Genomic DNA, 21,938 nt, shown 5'->3' on the forward strand with positions numbered 1-21,938 from the left:
AATCACATATATTCACTAGTTCTTCAGACTTATGGATTTCAAGAATGGTAGCTACACTCACCCGCTTATGTAGACGTTCTGCTTCCTCCTGATATGCAGCAAGCTGTTGTTTCCATTGTTTTACATTGGCAGTGGACTCCAGCAGAGCTGCTGTGAGCTTGGCATTGTTACCCTTAAGTGTGGCCAGTTCTGCTTCCCAATGTTTGCTGATTGTCGAACTATAAACATAAAATAAGATCATCATAATGCAGATCATCATAGCATCAAGGTTTTGTTTTGTTTTGTTTTTTTTTAATTTTTGGCTCTTCATTGCTGAAGTGCTGTCTTTCAGAAATTATTCGAAATAAAGAAAAACCAAAGGGCTAATTTAAAAAAAAAAAAAAAAAAAAAAAAAAAACTATCTCCATTGAAAGCTCAAATGAGAAAGGTACACATGCTGATCTAGTTGATCTAGGGCTTGTTTCTGGGGCCCAGAACTAACACCCACCACCTGCAGCATCTCCATGAATGCCAATAACCACCTTGAATTGTTTCCATGTCTCACAGTTAGTTACCTTCCAAGGAATCATCATGTCCCCCCAAACCCACTGATGGGGGAGGGGCAAAGGGGACAACTACTCCAGGGCCCAGTGATTCAAAAGACTCTGGAGCGCCCAGCTGCTGCTGCTACTGTGGCACAGTAGCAATGTAGATTTGCCCTCACAGAGTAAATTCATGCAGGTTGGAGTTCAGTTATATAGGCAGAGCACTATAGGAAAACAATCCCTACCTATCCTATAGCTGCTCTTTGGATAAACAGAGAGCTTCAACTTCCAGGAGCAATCAATCAATCGGATATACACAAGCCCTATAGTCATATACAATACACACAAAGAAAGGAAAACACCAGTAGGTACCTATAGTTGAGTGTATTAACATACACAAGCAGGTACATACAGTAGCATAAACACACAGCCTTGTAGAATGTTGTCACTATACAAATAAATAAAAAAGCATAGATTGAAAAGCATTTACCTTGCTCTGTACTATTATTATGCATTTTTCTATGCTTTGTTTTCACAGGGGCATAAACAACATTTAAAAACAACATTCAAGTGCTCTCTGGCCCTGAAGAAATATGGGTTTGCCTGCAGGCTTACATTGGGTTTGAATATTGCTTATATACACAGAAACTCATTCAGTATCACTATATTAACCATCGGAGTTTCCTTTTCTTATCCTATGCACATATGCAGCCTACGCTGCTTCAAACCTTACATACAAACTGGCTGACATATTTTTAAAATATATTTATGCCATTTTAAATGAGCAGCTGAGGGGTGTTTGTGAGCAATTCCGTATATCCCATGTGATACTCAGCTTTAAACCCGTATGTTACGAATTGTTTAAAGGCTCCCCCTACAAAAAGTGAATAGTACGTTGTTGTTGTTGTTTTAAATAAGTTAAACATTTTCCTTCCTAACAGAAGGTAGAAAAAAATCCTCTAGCATGCATTTCAGGAGCTATTTAACCGATAAGTTTACAATTGAGAATGTCAACCCCTTCCCCCAAACAGAGTAAAATGACTAAATTTTAAAACAATGAAAATCCTACTTTCAGAAGAATGAAGATTATAAGGGAAGGTTGTGACTCATTTCTTTCAGCAAAGGCAAGAGAAGTAATTATTGAAAAAAATTCTCATTCTTTGCTTCTATGGGTGATTATCAGATTTACTTAACAGTGGTGGCAGCCTGACAGATGAGCAAAATCTATTAAGAACATACTTAAGGAAGCCAGCTCATTCATTTTAATAGGCATTACTTAATAAAAACATCATATTATTTCCTCCCTTGTGTTCTGATCCTGACAAAACTTGTTCAGCTAAATAACTTCATGCATACAAGCAATCACACTGAACTTAACAGGCCTAATTACATGAGTACAGTTGCTCACATGTGTAAGTTACATTTGAGGTCCCTTCCCCCTTATAAAAATATGTACACAATTATATGCTAATATATTATAGTACACAAATGCTTTTTCCCAAATAAATGTACATGCTAATCAAAGACTGTTGATTATTTTATATTTTAACTTAATGCAGCATGGAAAAGGAGATATATTTGTTTAACTTTTATATAGCCATCTTAATACTAGGTAAACTTATGGATTACTAATTCAGAAGAAAAATTCCAGCTACTATAAATAATGGTTGAAGTGTGAGCTTTACTGACTGCATTGCACCTGTGCATTTGTATTATCCCCTCCCCACTATGCCAAGGACATAGCCTGGATCTGTTTTAATATTGCTTGAACACTAGAATGTTGGCATTAAATATTCCTAAAGCATTAATTTTCCAGGACATTAGATTCCACAACAATTCTATTACTGCCCCTGCTATGCATATCTAAAACTTAGACATTGGCTGTAGAACTTTTCATGTATTTAGAATGGGAATTTTCAATAGAACTACACCAATATGATTTCCCAAGCATATTCTCAGGCAGTCAATTTATACAGTGGTCTTGAACATTATTTTAAAGCAGACTTTCATAATACACTGTTCACAACACCTACTGGTATTTCTGTAAAGGATTTTATTGTGCCTTCTGTAGTATTTTTTGTGATTACATAAAATAACAGGCCATATTCTTCCTTAATTCGTCTAGTTTGATTTTTGATGGTGCAGAATAACTTCACAGTATCAGTACTTTCCCCAATAAAATTTCATACCCACTAGCAAAACTATGACAATATAGTTATTATTTCAGATTTATTTTACTTTAAGACATTACAAAAGTTGAACATATTTGAATATAGATACCTAGTAGAATCAGGACCTGATTAAAGTAACGAGTATCAAATTACTTTATTCTTTTCCTTAACAAACAGTTACATTTTGCGCAAAAATCCCCAGAACTGCTCAGTTATAGAACAACAATGTTCTCAAATAACAGGGCAGAAAATACAGAATAGCATCCACAAAAGAGTAAAAATGTCAAACAAGATTCCAAGCCATTCAGCCTGAGCTTTCCTAGCTATGAAAAGAACGCAAAATCATACCTACTTAGCATTGACTACCTGCTTACTGAACTGAGAACATACCTGGAGAAAACCAAAATTCCAGATTTCCCATGAAATATAAGGCTTGTCTACAAACAAGTAGGCAGAACCTCACCTGGGGCAAACTGCCATAGTTTCACTGAAGTCAAGCTTCTGGTTTGAAGTAAATGAAGTAATAATTTATACAGGGGGCTGAAGATATGCCCCGATATTGCATCAGTTTAACTAAAGGTATTTTAAATTGATTTACTCCAGAGAAAAAAACTATTTGGATACTTATTTTGGGTAAAGCAGGTATATTTTGGATTAGTTTAAATCTGTTAAGAATAAGATGTCCACAATGGCATTTACACCAGTTTAACTAAATTGGCCCACATATGTAGACTAATAGTGTGACATTAGCACCTCAGGAAATATACATTCCTTGCACACTCTGCGTGTTCTTTCTAGTAGGATGATAGGGAACCATCACAGAACCAAGAGTTAGCTGTAACTGTATAGGGAATGCAGAGTTGTTCCAGCCCCTTTCCAGCCCATGGGTTGGAATTTTTGGATCAGGGAGGAGCTGCACTACAGAACCCCAGTTGATAGCGATGATAAAGCAGGAGACTTTCAGCCTAACAGGTAGATTTCAGAAAACAGTGAATGTCTGATAATGGAAGAAACTTTTCAACCCGAACTACAGTAGTGCTACTTAGGGTTATAACCTTTCTAACTGCTGGTAACTGGACTCCCACCCAACTCCTCTTCACCCAGACTCCAACCCTGCTCTGCGTCTTCCACTGAGACCCCACCTCTTTCTCCCCCTCTTCCCCAGGCTACACCCTTCTTCCCCTAACATTGTGCCTTCATCACCTGCTTCCCTCCTCCCCTCCTGCACTGCTTGTTGGATTGTCTCAACTTCCCTTCCCCATCTCCTTTCCCCCAGGTGGGCTCCTTCTGCTCCAGGGCTGGAATGGGAATTGCTGCAGCCTGACAAGGAGGTAGGAGTTGGCTCTGGCTGAGAACAGGCTGGACCAGGTTAATGGCATTAGTGTCTCCCACCACCCAAGGGTAATTAGACTTTCCAGTTAAAAACCAGGCACCTGCAACCATAAATGGCACCTGGATACAGAAGCCAAAAACTGGACTGTCCAGATAAAACCTAAATGGGTGGCAACCCTAGTGCTACAGCAGGATGGCCTCTGGATAAAGAAAAAAAAACAGACCATTACAAATGTACACATCCACAGTATAAATAGGGATGCTTCCACAGTAGTTTAATAAAATGCTTATGCACTGTGCATAAAGTCATATTTATGCTATTACTTGCCTCTATGATCAAAACACAGCAGGAAGAAAAAAAGTTTGAACATCTATTAGAAATCTATAGGACATGTTCCTGGCCTTCTACTGTAGCTGAAGTGTAGTTTCAGTTTAATATCAGACACACCTGCTATTTGGGGGACTGATTCTTGCATTTCTCAAGGGGAGGGATTCAGAGTAATACATCTTCAATCTCCAGCTTCTCTAATTTGCAATAATTTGATTGCTATAGTGTTGTGGCCATATTGGTTCCAGGATATTAGTGAGACAAGGTGGGTGAGGTAATATCTCCCAGAGGACCAACTCCTGTTGGTGAGAGGATTTTAATTAGGGTTGTTAAACCTTCCAGGATTGTTCTGGAGTCTCCAGGAATTAAAGATTAATCTTTAATTAAAGATTATGTCACGCTATGAAACCTCCAGGAACATATCCAACCAAAACAGACAAACCTTAAGTTTAGTGCCTAGCAAAGCTTATGAATTTAAGGATTTTTCACAGAGTAATCTCTCTATCCGACCTCTCAGCCCTCATCCTCAGAGGAAACCAGCATGACACCTTCAAAAGATGAGCCTGAAATCTTAAATTCATAACTTTGCTAGACACTAATGTTATGTCTACAAACACACCTTCCCCTGAGCAACATACATTTCATTAACATAAGTGGTAGATTATACAACACTATGTCAGCGCCTGGCATTGGCCACTGCCAGAAGACAGGATACTGGGCCAGATGGACCTTTGGACCTTTTTATGAAAGCTTCTCCGACCAGCACAGCTACTGCCACTCATTGAGGTGGTAATATTGTGTCAACAGGAGAGTTCTCTCTTGTATATGAAAGACCTCACAATGATACAGCTGATCAGTACAGTTGTGCTGCTGTGAGCTTGCTAGTGGGCCTAAACATTATGCACGGATTAGAGACACTTGATTTGTCATATTGCAACAAACTGGTATAACCCACTTCCTGACCTTTTCGTGTCCTCTTTTCCCCCTTACGACTGGAGAGGTGTTAACTGACCACTTCACTGTCAGTGGTCCCTTGAAATATGCTAGCTACTTATACTAAACGGTCTGTTTCACCTTGTATTTAGCTGTGACATTCTGAGTACATTTCCCAGACCTGAAGAGCTCTGTTGAAATCTTGTTTCACAACTTTGCTTGACACTAAAAATCACAGACTAGACACACTGGATTTATGGTTTATTACAAACAACGTACAGGCAGTCCCCGGGTTACATGGATCCGACTTACATCGGATCCCTACTTACAAACGGGGTGAGGCAACCCCGCACTAGCTGCTTCCCCCCAGCAGACCAGGGAGACGTGAAGCTAGCGCCCTTCCCCCCCCCCCCCAGCAGACCAGGGAGACGCGGAGCGGCTTTTCTCAGCAGACACCTCAGCTTTAGAATAAAGGACTGAGGGAAGTGAGGTGTGGGAGAATAAAACTGAGCTCTGGAGAAATGTTTGGCTAGAGTTTCCCCTACAATATGTACCACTTCCGACTTACATACAAATTCAACTTAAGAACAAACCTACAGTCCCTATCTTGTACGTAACCCGGGGACTACCTGTATAGCCCACTAAATCCCCACCCAAGCCTCTTTTTTCCCCTCTTTTCCCCCTTATGACTGGAGAAGGCCACTTAATCTTCAATGGTCCTTTGAAAGGCATTAATTACTTTTGCTAAACATCCTGTTCCATCCGTGCTTAGTTGTGACACTCAAAGGATCTGTCCACACCTGGAACACTACTGCTGCACCGCTGTAAAGCTTCAATGTAGAGTTTGTACTTATGTCAACAGGAGAGACTAACCCACGGGTGTAAGTAATCCACATCCCTGAGAGGCACCAGCTTAGTCAATAGAAAAATTCCTCTGTTGACCTATATTATCTACTCCAGGGGTTAGGCCAGCATTAGCTACATCTCTCAGGGTGTGGATTTTTCATGCCCCAAGACATGAGCTATATGGATGTAAGTTCCTAGTGTAGACCAAGCCTGGGAAATGTACTCAGGGATGGTTTATATCTGGAATGTATATTGCTATAGCTGTATCTCAAGGATGTGAAAAATCCAAAAGATGTAGCTAGACCAACCTAACTCTCAGTGATCTTCTATACTACACAGCTAGGTTGATGTAAGGCACATGTCAAGCTTCCTCTGTAAGTGTCAACACTAAAATTTCGCTCCTAACAATTTAACTTGCTCACTACGCTGACTTAACTCCACCTCTGAGAGAGCTATAAGGTTTAAGTGGATGTAGTTAGGCTGACAGAGCATCACCGTGCACACTGCACTGCTTACACTGATGGTTGCTGTCTTTCAGAAACCATCCCATAATATTCCAAGAGGTGGGAGGATCCCAGGATTCAGGCGTCAGCCCAATTTCAAGCATCTACGCTGCAATTAAACAGCTTCTTAGTACGAGTCCCGCAAGCCTGACTCACCTGGTATTGGCCAGCTCGGAATTTTTAATTTATATATATTCTGTGTAAGCTCAAAAGCTTGCCTCGATTGCAAACAGAAATTGGTCCAATAAATATATATTACTATATCCACCTTGCCTCTCATAATTTAACTGTAAGTACAAAGCACGTAAAAACAACTGTTTACTTACACTGTTTGAAATAACCTTGATTTTCTTGTTTAAGATCAAAGTATATTCCAATGAGCTTCTTTTAGGGAACATGAACAATTAACATTGAGCATGTCCTCATTCTTGTTGGGTATTAGTATTATAATTTAAGCAAATCACTAAGGAATAGCTTTGCTATCTGTCCATCTGTGACCCGAATACAGTGCCAGAGACTATAAATGCATGATTTTTCCCCCCTGCAAAGTAGGTCACTTAAGGAACATTTATCTGGAATGCTCAATTCACCATATTTAGTCATTTTGACAAAAAATAAATTTTAAAAATTGCATTTAGAGTGAAGGATATTCCAATAGATACCTTCAAAGTGTGATAATACAAAAAAAAGGTCTAAGTAACAGATTTTTTTCTATATTTCAAGTAGGGATGTAAAATCCTGTTTAATTGGTTAACTGGTTAAATGTAATGTTCAACACATTAACTGATTAAAGACTGAGCGGGTTGGAACAGCCCCTATGCCGCAGACAGTGGCTGCTCCCGCCAGACTGGAGCGCCCCTGCCTGCAGCGTGCCTGGGCGAGGCCCAATGACAACAGAGGCTACTCAGGCTGGGCTCGAGTGCCCTACCTGGGGTGCACTTGGGCTGGGCCTGACAATGATAGGGGCTTCTCCAGCCAGGATGGAGTGCCTCCTGCCCATGGCAAGCCCTGCAGGACTGGAGCAGCCCCCTGCTCATGGTGCATGAGGAGTTACTCCAGCCCCCACCCGTTAACCATTCACATCCCTAATTTCAAGTCACTAGAGACTGCTCCCCACCATTCTGGTTCTCCCTGCAGCGCCCAGCAATTTGCTGATGCTTCTCACCATGGCTGCAGGTCCCAGCTTGCCAGCTCCAGCAGCTGCAGGGAGGGGGGGCCCAGGAGCATCATGTGACCATATGGCACCAGCAAACCCTGGCAAAAACATTGGGAGGGCACATGATCTGCCCACATCATCTCTGATTTCTTGTGGCTTCAGTCCACAGGGCATGTCTGCCAGGATTTGGGGCTTCAGAAGAAGCGGGGCTGAAGCCCCGAACCTGGACAGATAACTTCTGTGGGACTGAAGCTCTCTCTCTCCTTGAACGGACGAAGCCCCAATCCCTGCCAGGTGCCTCCCATGGGTCTGAAGCCCAAAGACCACCCTCCCATAGCGCTGAAAACACAAATTCCAGCAGGCACCTCCCATGGGGCTGAAGCCCCAAGCCCTGGGAGGTGCTCCCTAACTCTAAGAACTTCTGAAGATGGTTATATGTGGCTCACAGATTCAGTAAGTTTGGCAATTCATGGTATAAACTAAGATAATAGCAAGCTTGCTTCAAAATGGTTGAAGTACAGTAGTTCAGATACACAGCAACTATGATTTTAATATTTTTTAATAGAACCACACTTGTGTCAATGAATAGATTCATTATGTATTTTACTGCCCCAATAAGTTTATACTCTAAATCAAATAATATAAAGCAATGGACTACAGTGGGAGAAAGGAATGATGGTTTTAATACTTTTTTTTTCTTTTTTAAATAGATAAGCTTTGGTTACATACATATCTCGTTGGCTACTGGTTACTTCCTTCCTGTCTATTGCTGCATTTAACTAGACACTATAACACAAATGAGATTGCACTGGATGTTAATTGAAGTTATTAATGAATTGAAATTTTAAACAAAATATTGTCTCTTTAAAGATACAACTAAGAAACAAGTACTGAACACTTGCTTCACATTTACCACTTTAAACAAGATCAATGAAAGACTAATTAATTTTCAAAAGGATCCTTATCCTTAGAGCATTCAATAGAATCTTTAGTAAAGGAAGACAGTTTGTGGTGGGATGGGGGGAAAAGGGCAAAGGAGAAGGGAATGTTAACTTTAAACAATTTGTTCTGCTCTCGGGACTAAGGAATATTTATATTAAGACAAAGGAACTATGCCAGTGTGAAATGGAGAAATACAATTGTCAATTAGGCCCCAGATTTCTACCCAGGTTGAATTCTGGCTTGAACAAAGAAAAAAGACAATGAAAGTGTTTTAAGAATGTTTTCATTACACGCAGGTTAAGGACAGTGTGCCACTTAAAGAGTACCGCTTAAAAGAAAAACAGCAATGGCAGCTAAATGGACTAAAGTAATTGGGCATGACTTTATCTGAGGTTCTTTTCTTATCTTTTAATTTTTTAAAATTTAAATGGTTCTCAATTTTCTAAAAGTATATCAGAACAGGAAGACTGTTAAACATCCAGTGAGACCACTGGATGACTGAGATTCTAAAGCAGCACTCAAAAATGATAAGGCCCTTGTGGAAAAACCAGATGAATTCTTTGCATCAATCTTCATGGCTGAGGATGTAATTCCCAACCTCAGACATTCTTTTTAGGTGATAAATTTGAAGAACTGGCCCAGATTAAAGTGTCATTAGAGAAGGTCTTGGAATAAATTGACAAATTAAACAGTAAGAAAGCATCAGGATCAGATGGCATTCACCATGAGCAGCTGGGTTTGCTAGGTGGGGGAAGGTACTGCCTTCCCAAACCACCAGCAATGCCATGCCCACACTCTACCCTCAGAACACCTATTATAGGCCTACTGCGGGCAGAGTTTTGCTGCCCCGCTGTGCTCACCCTTCCTGTACTCTGGGGTCAGGGAAGCTGGGGACACACGTCCTCCTCCCTTCCCTATAATCCAGGGGCAGGGAGGCTGGGGCAATGCACTGCTCACCTTCCCTGTGGTGCTGGAAGGGAGGTGGCTTGGTTCCTGAGAGTCAGGCAGGGCCCAGGCAGAAGGAGCAGGATTGGGGGCAGGACTGAGGGCTTGCCTTCCCCAGCTGTACCTTCACCCACCATTCATGGTATTCACTCAAGTGTTCTGAAGGTACCCAAATGTGAAATTCCAGAATTAACAACTGTAGTTTGTAACCTATCATTTAAATCAGTTTCTGTACCAACTGGCTGCAAGATAGCTCATGTGACACCAATTTTTAAAAAGCGCTCCAGAGGTGATCCCAGCAATTACAGGCCAGTAAGTCTGACTTCAGTACCGGGCAAATTTTTGAAATCATAGTAAAGAATAATGTCAGACACAATGTCTTTCAAAATGGAGAGAGATAAATAGGATGTCCCCCAAAGATCTGTACTGGGACCAGTCCTATTTCAACTTGAAAGAGACAACTAAAGGGGAATAAGATAGAGGTCTATAAAATCATGACTGGTCAGGAGAAAGTAAATAAGGAAAGGATATTTACTCCTCATAACACAAAAGCTAGAGGTCACAAGAAATTAACAGGCAGCATGTTTAAAGCAAAGCAAAGCAAAAAGTATTTCTTCACACAATGCACACAGAACCTGTAGTACTCTTTTGCCAGAGGATATTATGAGGGCCAGGCTATAACAGAATTAAAAAAAACAAACCAAAAAAAAAAAACACCAGAAAAGTTCATGGATAATAGGTCCTTAAAATGGTACTAGCTAGGATAGGCGGAGATAGCGTTCCTAGTCTGTTTGCCAGAAACTGAGAATGGGCCACAGGGAGTGGATACTTGTTCTGTTCATTCCCTCTGGGAGACATGACATTGACAATTGTCAGAAGACAGTTTACTGGGCTAGATGAACCTTTGCTCTGATCCACTATGGCCATTCTTGTGTTCTTGGCAAATATAGAAATTTGGTCTCATTTCAAAAAGTAAGTTACTACATGGACATTTTCTAGATTCTAACAAATGTTTGTGCAATGGACAATAAATGGGGCAAAGCTTGTGACTCAGGATTCCAGACAACACATGAAGAGATGCTGAAACAGGGTAGAAACAGATTCCCTCTGAAGGGGAATATCTGGGGCAACTGGATAATTCAGAGCATGTTTCCTGGCCAAGTAGAGTATTGAGAACAAGAACCAAAAGCAGACAAGCTCTTGGACCCACCAGGTAATTTGAGCCCTTTGGGCTCACTCTGTGACATATTTCTTGAATCAAGTGGAATGGAAGAGAAGGCATGAATCTATTATTTTTTGTGGTTTCCCTTGTCTGGTGTTCAGGATGCATTATTTGCTATAAGTGCAGGGCCCGGCAGAGTTTTACCATCTCCTCCCCATTCAGTGGGGGAGATCAAACAGTCTTTTTGGCAAGCATACAAGGGTGGGCATTTCAGGCTTCTCTTTAAAGGGCTTTTGTTATACAAGTTTACTACTTTCATTTATGTTTAGCATTTAATTTGATCTAGGATCTCCAACTTTGGAAAGCCAGCCATGTAACCAGAGTACCTAGAAAGGGGGAAAACTACCTGTTGCATTGTTATATCTATTTATTATTTCTAGTATTTAGATTGTAAGTTTGTTGGGGCAGGGACCATATTTTTATTGTGTGTGTATAGTACCCAACACAATGAGGCTCTAATCTATTACTGGATTATTTGCATTGTAGAAGGTATTAATACAATGCAAATACCTTTCCATAGGGAAGCCCCACTACTGGAGTTGCACAGGGAACATGCTTCTGTGTCTCCAGATAGATGGCTACTGTCCATCGCAGGATCCTCCTCAACTACGTATGGCATTCCAGAGCAAAAAAGGGATGTCCTAGGGAAAACTGTCTTGTGCACTTTGACCCACTGCACAATAAAATACACATCAGTCAGGGAAAGCTTCAGAGCCAGCAGACAGTGTATGACACAGCACTTGATCATAGCTCTAGAATTGTGCTGTCACAGGATCCAGAATTCTGTGAGAGTGCAGAGGCATAGGGATTGTGCTGAGGAATTTGAGATCTACAGCTTTGGGACAAGACCTCTCATCCAAACAAAGAAGGGAGACAGATCCCTCCTTCCCAACAAAACAATGCCATTGTTAGAGTTTCCCATCCTCTTCCATACATTAGCTTTTCCAGTATAGCTCTGTTTTTTTCACTGAAGTAGTTCTGTAAACAGTATAGTTCTTTGTGTTTTTGTATATTGTTTAGTGAAAAGAGTAAACACCTTGTATTTAATTTGCGGTATCACAGTACAATTTGGGGAGCTCATATCCTGTCCAGTAAGCTCAATTATGTCAAAGAGGTGCTATATTTTTAAATTTGCAATTTAATTTGATACAAAGGATGCTGTCCCTAGCTGACCGTTGTGTGACTCTGCTGAAAGTCTAGCTAACATTAATAACTTTGTGTTATAAGTTCTTGCTAAGCTTGCTCTCCCAAAGGACTATATATTTTCTAAACATTTTTCACTACTGTACTAACACTAAAGTCTCTTAAATATAAAGTATTACCACATACTCTGAAAAAGCAAAAAACATTCTGATCCTCTATCCACAGCTATCACTAGAATCGATCCTCAATGCTACTAGAGCGGGCACATACTTGTCTTTCACTTTTACCACAACTATTACTTTGATGGTTGCAAAAAGATTAATTCTTTAAGCTGCTTGAGCCACCTGGACTTGGAATTCCTATCAGTTGCTGTCGTACAAAATACTTTGTTGGAAAGAATATTCATGAAGAATATAATTTCAAGAACTTCTAAAGTGACTGAAGTCCCATTTTCTAAACTCAAAAGTCGCTGAGACTAAAGTAATTTTTAAAAGCCTTAGGAACCTAATAAATTTGGCACTTCTGAAAATATTATCCAAAGTGTATACAAAGTTCCCTAGCCTGGCCTCCCCTCATTTCTTGTGCTAATATTGTTCTAATTTGTAAGTGCTGGGGCAAATTATACTCTCCATCACACCTATATAGATTGAGAAACTCCACTGACTTCAATGGAGTCACAGAGCAGAACTGTTTCTTTTTTTCCTCTTAAATCCAGCCATGAGAGACAAAGGGATAAAATCTGCTCTCAATTCCACCACTGTAATCTAAAATAACTCCATCAAAGCCAGTCAAGATTCCCATGTTTACACTGGTGGAGCTGAGAAATGAATTTGTCCCTTTGCATCTACAATTTCTGAGCTGTATTTAAACACAACCCTAGGTATCAGGTGGCAGGACACATTCTTTACAATTGACCTGTCACAGCCTAGCATTTAGCTTAATGACAACACATTGACAACTAGTAGTAGTGGCTGATTTGGTTCAGTTATAAGAAAGACTAAATTTTAAATGTGTATCTCAACCTTTTGAGAGATCCCCATGATATCCCTACAGTGTCACACATTTCCCTGTGTCAGCACCCATCCCTTTACCTTTGGCACTAAAAATGTGGAGACTAGCTTAAGCTCTGCACAGTCAGCAGGTCCATTAATTTTAATACAAAAAGTACAGTGGCCATATATAGGTTTGATTAGGTAGATGGAGAAGGATTAAGAATAATTATTTTGACTGGTTTGGATGACAATCCCCATCTCCTGTATTTTCTGGATTCTAGACTATCATAATAGTAATATCAAATAGTAGCTGCTGCACACTTATGCTTATTTTAGGATTGTCATTTTATTTATCCAAATAAGTACAGTGACACACATTAACTGCATAATTAGTGCACAAGATCTACTGTCATTTCACATGGTACCAATTTTATTCCACTAAGGAAGCAAAAGCTATATGAGAGCACAATAAATTTAATTAAGCCTAGTTATATTTCCCCTGGTAACTATGCAATTACTTAAACTCAGTAGCTTAAATAGACAGCCCAACCCCATTCTTTCTACTAAACTGAACTGTTTAGATTCACCTCCCTTCACATTGACTTGCTAGTGTAAGAAACACAGTATTAGCAGTCACCTGACTCACAGTGTTCAAACCTCACACAGCCAACATAACTCAATAGGGACTCTCAATACCCCTGTGTGTTCAGATACTGGCAGTTGGGCCATTTTACATCAGGATTTTAAACTAGGATTTTACAACTATCAAATTCATTATACTGAAGCCAAATCTAGGAAAAAGGAGTCTAGGAAAAAGGCTCTTAGAGGTCAAACTTGCACTTTCACGCTCACAGATACAAACTTCCTTGGTAGAGAACAGATTGTGGCCTATGAATATGGAGACTATCTGATCAGCAGGGGCTTTCTTGCATTCCTCTCAGGCTTTGTCTACACTGCAGGGTTTTTGTAGAAGAAGCCTTTTGTGCAAAAACTTCTTCCGCAAAAATGTGTCTACACCTCAAAGCGCATCGCTTTTGCAATGTGCTTTTGCGCAAGAAAATGTCCACACTGCATGGACATTCTTGCGCAAGAAAGCTCTGATGGCCATTCACAGAATGGCCATCAGAGCACCTGTGCTTTTTCCCCATGGGGGTTTCTTGCACATAAACCCCTCCGGAGTGTCCACACTTGCCTTTTCACTCAAAACCTCTTGTGCAAAAAGGAGTTATTCCTCTTCAGAAGAGGAATAACGCTACCGCAAAAAGCCCTCTGTTCTGCTGATTTTCTTGCACAAAAGCGCATTTGAGGTGTGGATGCTCCGCTGGTTTTTGCGCAAAAATGGCCATTCTTGTGCAAAAACCTTGCAGTGTAGACGTAGCCTCAGTGACATGCTTTGAGAACCAAGCATGTGTGCTGTGGGGTGGGGGAAGAAGGGGTAGGAGTGGTAATGGGGAGGTTCATGGTTTGTCCCCTTCCTTTGTCTTCCATACACAGTTGGATACTACTTTTTAAAACCTATTTACAACAATATTGTATGCCATATGAAATACACAGGGTAACAGACACTGTACATAACCAATCCTGGATCTTCATTCATTGGGCTTTGATAGTTTCACTAGAAATCTCTAGCCAAATGAAGCTGCAGGCCCTGAACTCTCAGATTTTCAGAATGAATGAACTTGGCAGAGGCCTAGGCATCTTTATCTGTAAACTATGGAATGAAATTGTTGAAGAGGAAGAGTACTTTCAACAGTCTATTGAATAATAGTTTTTTTTAAAAAAACCATTAAAACTTTTGCCAGTTTATGTTATTTATCCCTTGAAGTCAGTCATGGGAAACGGACTGTAGGGCAAATAACCAGTTGTACTTTTTGAATAGCTTGTAAATTTTGGAGAAGGTGAAATGATAAGATCCTTTTCCTGATAAACTAAGTAATAGAGTTCAGGACATTTACAGTCCTCTTTCTCCCCTGCCTCCAACTGCACCCAACATGAGCTAACTAAGGACTTGGTCCAACATGTGAAGAAAGTAGTTAATGTACAAGCCCTTGGAAAGTAGGACTTGACAATTCTACAGAACAGATAGTCAATCTCATTTTATTTTTAAAATACGAAACTTGAGGCTGAATGATGGACCCCTGAAACAGCTCTTTGGACTGATCAAACAGATTAATGTTTATGCTAACTTACTCACCCTTTTTAACTATGGATAAGGAGAATAAGATCTCATTTCTGTTATGGGAATATTTTCTTTGACAAAGAAAGCAGTTAGGTAGTTTATTTTGAGCATTAGCAGAATTTTAGGGTTAGCTTCCTTTGACTGAGCCACACTGGCTTAATCAAATCATGCTGTTTCCACTGGATTTCAATTTCACAAGATTCTTTCCAATTTTTACACCTCACTCACATCCTCTATAATAACAGCTTGCAGAACACAATCTTCTGAATAATAATTTTAAAAAATTGAGTGTGTCATAATGGGATGATGGAGCACCATTATTCATCAGGTGACCATCTTGCTTCTTCCTTCTATTGCACAAGATTTGTAATGCTAACAACTCTAGTGTCAAAGTTCATCAAAATGTATGGTCTGATGCTAGATAGTTTTGGAAAGACGCCAATAGTATCCTGGACATTTTATTTTTGTCATCTTCATTCGTGTGAAGTGTGCTGGCTTTTCTCATTTGGACATATGTTAAAAAAAACCCCAAAGCCTCTAGGTGTTATTGACAGTGGCTTTGATGATGGATAAGAAGCTGAATACCCTTTTACCTCTACATTACCAGTTTAAATCCAACCACCATTGCTACTAACTAAAAGTAGCTGGCATCTTATATCTATGTGGTGACCACTATAAAATTAGTTTGGTGGTCCCAATACAATTCCCAATACTCCACATCTCAATAGTATTATTTGGCAACCTCAATTACAGTCGTAGGGTGCCTCCACACTGCACCCATTGGTCGAAATAAGCTACAAAGTTTGAGCTACACAAATTGCGTAGCTTATTTTGAGTGTATTTCAAAATAGCTTATTAGAAATTTGGCGCTGTTTACACAGTGCGAAGGTTTGAAACAGAGTGCTATTCTGACAAGTCCCTTAATCCTCATGGAACGAAGTTTACTGGGACATCGGAAGAGCAAGCCCATTATTTTGACTGTATTTCAAAATAACAGGCATGCTGTTATAAGATGTGGAAAATGCTATTCCAGGATACCGGAAAACATTTCTGTCTAGACATATCCTTAGTAAACAGAAATAGAGCTGCCTTTTCATCTCTGGATTTGTTAAAGATTTTTCAGTTATAGGATCAGAACAAGAGGGAGTGTGAAATCTTATTTGGTAATATTACACATTGCCACTGGCATTTCTGGGGGTTTTGAGAGCACTCAGATACACACATTTTCTGCGGTCAAGGTTTACGGGCATCTATAACATTAAGCTCTTGAAAGCTTCTCAAAATCTCAAAATTTATGTCCAAATAATGGAGCTGTTCATAGGTCCTGGAACTAGCGGTGCTACCACACTCAAAATGGTTTCTATCACATACAGGATTTACAGTTTGTTTCAAGGGCTCTCAGTACCCTGTTCCCCCTATATAAATTGTTCCAGCACGCTGGAGCTGTTGTACTTAACTGTAATTTCCTCCCAAGCTAAATCTTCTCTCAAGATGACCAGGGAGGATGAGATAGAAAAGTAATACCATATAAAAAAAGTCCATCTCCATGCTTATTTCCAGATGCATATCTGCTCCTAAACCCAAACCTACATCAACATTTTAGGAAAGATATCATCCCTTCCAAGGGATTTCTGCTTATTACACTGACACAAAAAAACAATTATCCTGAACAAAACAAGCATGCTAATAATGCCTATAAACTGCCCCTCCCAACAATAAAACTGATATTTAAATCCACATTTGGCATTTAAGCTACACAGATTCCTCCAAACTAATAAACCCCTACTTGGCTGGAATATTCTTCATAGAGTGTTTTCAAATGCAAGGAATGAGATTTTGCCAAATGTCTACATGGAACATGTAGGACGTCAATTATAAAAAAAGATCTCACTGAACTACAATACAACTGTACTATCTGCATACACAGCAGCATTGTATTTCAATCCTATCAACAGTTTACTCTTTAGAAATAACAATAAGGAATATTTATAAATATGCAGATACCAGCAAAAATAAGTCTAATTAGTGTACTTGTAATAGTGATTGTAAAAATTGTAAATGACAATAGGTAAAAGAAAATTAGTATTTTCTTACAGCCGCAAAGATAATTCTGTCCTAATACTTTGTGAAATTTTATGAAATTCTAATGAAGTTATGCTGTGACAATCCCAATAAGAATTTTGCAACAACAAAATACAGTACTTAACGGAAGTGGCACAAATAAATGCCTGAGCCTGCAGAGAGAACTGTATGGATGGATCAATGCCGGATTCAGTGTGGTTCCGTGTAAGTTCATAGATCTGACTGAGCAATTCTCTTTGCAGTTCCCCAAGAAATTTATTATATCAGTTGGGCTCTTCTACACTAGTACACCTTTGAATTTTGGGGTAGTGAAGATCTTTAGAAATCCTTTAATTACATCTGACAAAACAATGGATTCATAGCGTGCCATGCAATAATCTCTATGTGGGCCTTTTGAATGAGATTGCTAAAAACAAGCTGTCTGCTTTGTGAGAACATTTAAAATTTCATGGGCTTTCATGTTATAACAGGAGTTTTCCCTAAAGCACTAGGTAAAATTTTCTCCTCCCTTGCATCACAGTAAAGAGATTTCTTGGTATTACAGAAGTACTTTAGAGACGCCAGATATTATATCCGGTATTTTAAATGAATTTTAAAAGCAAAGTAACATCTGGATGAAGATTAGTGTTTGACATTAAATCAAACTCAAGAAATATTTTAATAGTTCCAATCATTTAATGGCCTTTTAAAAAGTTTTGTGATTTTTGTTCCCCACAAAATGTGGAGGCATCAGCCACATCATGAAATGAAAGGCGCCCATTAAGTCTAGTTTTTTATGTAAGGTTATCAAAGACGGACAGTTTAGCAGCATGATTTAGGTAGGTTTGCAGAATTGTACATGTAGAGATTTGGAGTTGGAATCTTCAGGCCACTGCAGCTGCTTTACACAATTTAGACAGTGAGACACATTGACTGTATCAATTCTAGTGGGGAGGAAGGTTTGCTAGTCCTCTGCTCTGCCCCAGGCCTCATCTCCCTTCCCCAAGGCCACACACCTACCCTACCTCTTCCTGCCCTATCCCACTCCCTACAGTGTGTGCCCTACCCTTGTTCGGTCCCTCCTGTGCTTCCTGCACACTGCTGTATAGCTGGTCCAAGCAGGTGAAAAGTGCTGGAGATTGAAGGGAAGGACCTGATCCACAGGGATGTCAATATTTTTCCCCATGGGTACTCCAACCAAACAGCACATGGAATTGGTGCCAATGCAGGCAGCACAAATTGCACAGAGGAATTCTCTACTGCTACAAAGTTGGCAGAGGCAGTGGAGTCCAATCCTACGCTAGTTTCCCCATTACTCCTGCTGTAAGGAGAGATGAAGTGGTGTTCCAAGACAGAGAAGCACTCCACTTAGATATAGCTGAACTCCCACTCGCATATCAATGCTGAAAGACTTTTGACTCGTCCTATAAGAGAGTTTCTGAATAGCTCTAATGTATATCAGGCTGGGTGGTGCAGGACTGGAGCTGCATTCATCTGCTGATAGCCCCTCTGTATCCAGTGAGGCACAATTCAAAAATCCAGTTCACCCGATTTAATTTTGAAATAAAAGAATTTGTAGTCTAAGGTCTACAATTTAGATGTCATCGGAAGAAGATTCTCCAGCCACTACCAGAGAAGAAACTTCTAGCAAAGAAATTTGTTCCGACTCAAATGGAGTTGTTTACAAGTAATTTGGTAGGCCAGGACCAGGTGGGGGGCACGGAGCTTCTGAAAACAATATTAGTCTTTCGTGCTTATCAAAACACTGTTGTGAATTTCCTAAACAGTTTGTGTGAATCCACAATTGATAATTCACCATGAGAAGTGAGAGATTTATCAATAGCTATTAAGGGCCCTTGATAGGGCCTTTATAAATGCCAATTGTTGTAAAAAAACCTTTTGAGCTCTAATTATGCAGTATGTGGTGGTGATTAATGTGGATCTCTAACGTATGAAAGCATGGGGTACATCTCTCCTCCTGGGCTACCTAGTGTAAGACTGATTAGATGAAGGGGTATGAAAATGTTTAAATGAAGATGGTTAAAACATTCACAGTTTAAGTGGGAAGGAAGGGGTGGGAGCACAACTAGCTTAATTTCTCTCAAGTGGCTCAGTTTTCAGAAGTTGTGAATAGCTGCTCTCGATTGAACACAGTTCCTCTTGGTCAGCCACATTAAGATTCAGAAACAGACAACAATATGACAGCCATTACCAACTCCGCTATGAACACAAATTAAATAAAGAGCCAAAAATTCAAAACTGGTAATATTGTCTGAGATACCTGCTCAGAAATTTTGACAGTGTCTTTGTAGGAGACTGAGATTTATAGCACACAACTAAACTTCCTTAATTTCAGCAAAAATCATAGTCTTAGAGATTCTAAGATTTAACAGAGGACTCCTGAACAGTAAACAATACCCAGTTTGTTTTCCTCTGCTATACTCAAATAAAGTCAGTGTTAATTGCTCTTTTAGGTAACTCTCTCAGGGGTTGCCACTGTCAAGTCATTGCCATTAGTTACCATATGAAATATCTTATTCTAAGGAAAGGGGATAACTATGGCTTCTGCTGGAAAACCCTACTAAAATGCAAGCTGGAAGTAAATGTGCGTAATATTAAAGGAGCTACAGTGGGCGTACCCAACATAGGCATACAAGGCTATGTTATTTACTGTATTAGGCCTTAACTTCATTAAATCTTAGAATCATAGAACTGGAAGGGGACCTTATGAGGTCAACAAGTCCAGTTCCCTGCCCTCACAACAGGACCAAGCACCGTCTAGATCATGCCTGACAAAAGTGTCTGTCTAACCTGCTCTTAAATATCTCCAGCAAGGGAGATTTCGCAACCCTGCTAGGCAATTTATTCCAGTGTTTATCCACCCTGACAGGCAGTAAGTTTTTCCTACTGCCCAACCTAAACCTCCCTTGCTGCAATTTAAGCCCATTCCTTTTTGTCCTATTCTCAGAGGCCAAGGAGAACAATTTTTCTCCCTCCTTCTTGTAACACCCTTTCAGATACTTGAAAACCACTATCATGGCCCCTCTCAGTCTTCTCTTTTCTAAACAAAACTAAACAAGCCCAGTTCTTTCAGTCTTCCCTCACAGGTCATGTTTTCTAGACCTTTCATGATTTTTGTTGCTCTTCTCTAGACCATCTCCAATTTTTCCACATCCTTCTTGAAATGTGTTGCCTAGAACTGGACACAACACTCCAACTGAGGTCTAATCAGCACAGAGAAGAGCAGAAGAATGACTTATCATGTCTTGCTCATAACACTCTTATTAATGCATCCCAGAATCATGTTTGCTATTTTTGCAGAAGCGTCACACTGTTGACTCATGTTTAACTTGTCATCCACAATGACCCCTAAATCCCTTTCAGCAGTACTCCTTCCTAGACAATCACTTCCCATTCTGTATATGCAAAGCTGATTGTTCCTTCCTAAGTGGAGTACTTTGCATTTATCCTTATTAAACTTCATCTTATTTACCTCAGACCATTTCTCCTGTTTGTCCAGATCATTTTGAATGATGACCCTATCCTCCAGAGCAGTTGCAACCCCTCCCAGCTTGGTATCATCTGCAAACTTAATAATCATACTCTCTATGCCATCATCTAAATCACTGAAGAAGATATTGAACAAAATCAGTCCCACAACAGACCCCTGTGGAACCCCATTTGTTATGCCCTTCCAACAGGACTGTGAACTGTTAATAACTACTCTCTGAGAACAACTATGCAGCTAGTTGTGCATCCAACTCATAGTAGCCCCATTTCAGTTTTATTTGCCTAGTTTACTGATAAGATGGTCATGCGAGACTGTATCAAATGCCTTACTGAAGTCTAGGCATACCACATCCACCGCTTCTCCCTTATCCACAAGACTTGTTGTTCTATCAAAGAAAGCTATCAGATTGGTCTGATACGATTTATTCTTTACAAATCCATGCTGGATGTTACCTATAACCTTGTTTTCTTCCAGATGAACTCCTTCATTACCTGCTCAATTATCTTCCCTGGCACAGAAGTTAAACTGACTGGTCCGTAGTTTCCTGGGTTGTTCTTATTTCCTTTTTATAGATGAGCACTATATTTGCCCTTTTCTAGTCTTCTGGAATCTCTCCCAACTTCCATGATTTTTCAAAGATGACAGAGGAGGTACCTGAGCCTTTAGCTATCAGCTCGAGTATTGTAGGATGCATTTCATCAGGCCCTGGTGACTTGTAAATATCTAACTTTTCTATGTAATTTCTAACTTGTTCGTTCATTTTAACTTCTAAACCTACCCCATTTCCACCAGCATTCTCTAAGTTAGGCATCCTGTCACCACTCATCTGGACAAAAACTGAAATAAATAAGTCATTAAACACCTCTGCCATTTCCAAATTTCCTGTTATTGTTTCTCTCTCTTCATTAAGCAATGGGCCTACCCTCTCCTTGGTCTTCCTCTTGCTTCTTATATATTTCTAGAAAGTCGTCTTGTTGCCCTTTACGTCTTTAGCTAGTTTGAGCTCGTTGTGTGCCTTTGCCTTTCTAATATTGGTCCTGCATACCTGTCTTGTTTGCTTATATTCATCCTTTGTAATCAGTCCTAGTTTCTACTTTTTACAGGACTCCTTTTTGATTTTGAGATCATATAAGATCTCCTGATTGATCCA

General features: G+C 39.9%; 1 protein-coding gene across 4 annotated transcripts in view; it reads right to left on the bottom strand.

Moving 5' to 3' along the window:
• Positions 1 to 21,938, bottom strand: part of HOMER1 (homer scaffold protein 1) — a 169,081-nt gene that overhangs the window by 56,884 nt on the left and 90,259 nt on the right. For all 4 annotated transcript variants that reach the window (XR_012904870.1, XR_012904871.1, XR_012904872.1 and 1 more), the window contains exon 6: positions 62 to 218. Coding sequence is in view for 1 of the 4 variants with exons in the window: in XM_006119144.4 (XP_006119206.1) it covers positions 62 to 218 (157 nt within the window). In the remaining 3 variants the exon portion in view is untranslated. The remainder of the gene's footprint in view (positions 1 to 61; positions 219 to 21,938) is intronic.

Source organism: Pelodiscus sinensis, chromosome 6 (assembly GCF_049634645.1).
Source record: "Pelodiscus sinensis isolate JC-2024 chromosome 6, ASM4963464v1, whole genome shotgun sequence".
Taxonomy (NCBI): domain Eukaryota; kingdom Metazoa; phylum Chordata; order Testudines; family Trionychidae; genus Pelodiscus; species Pelodiscus sinensis.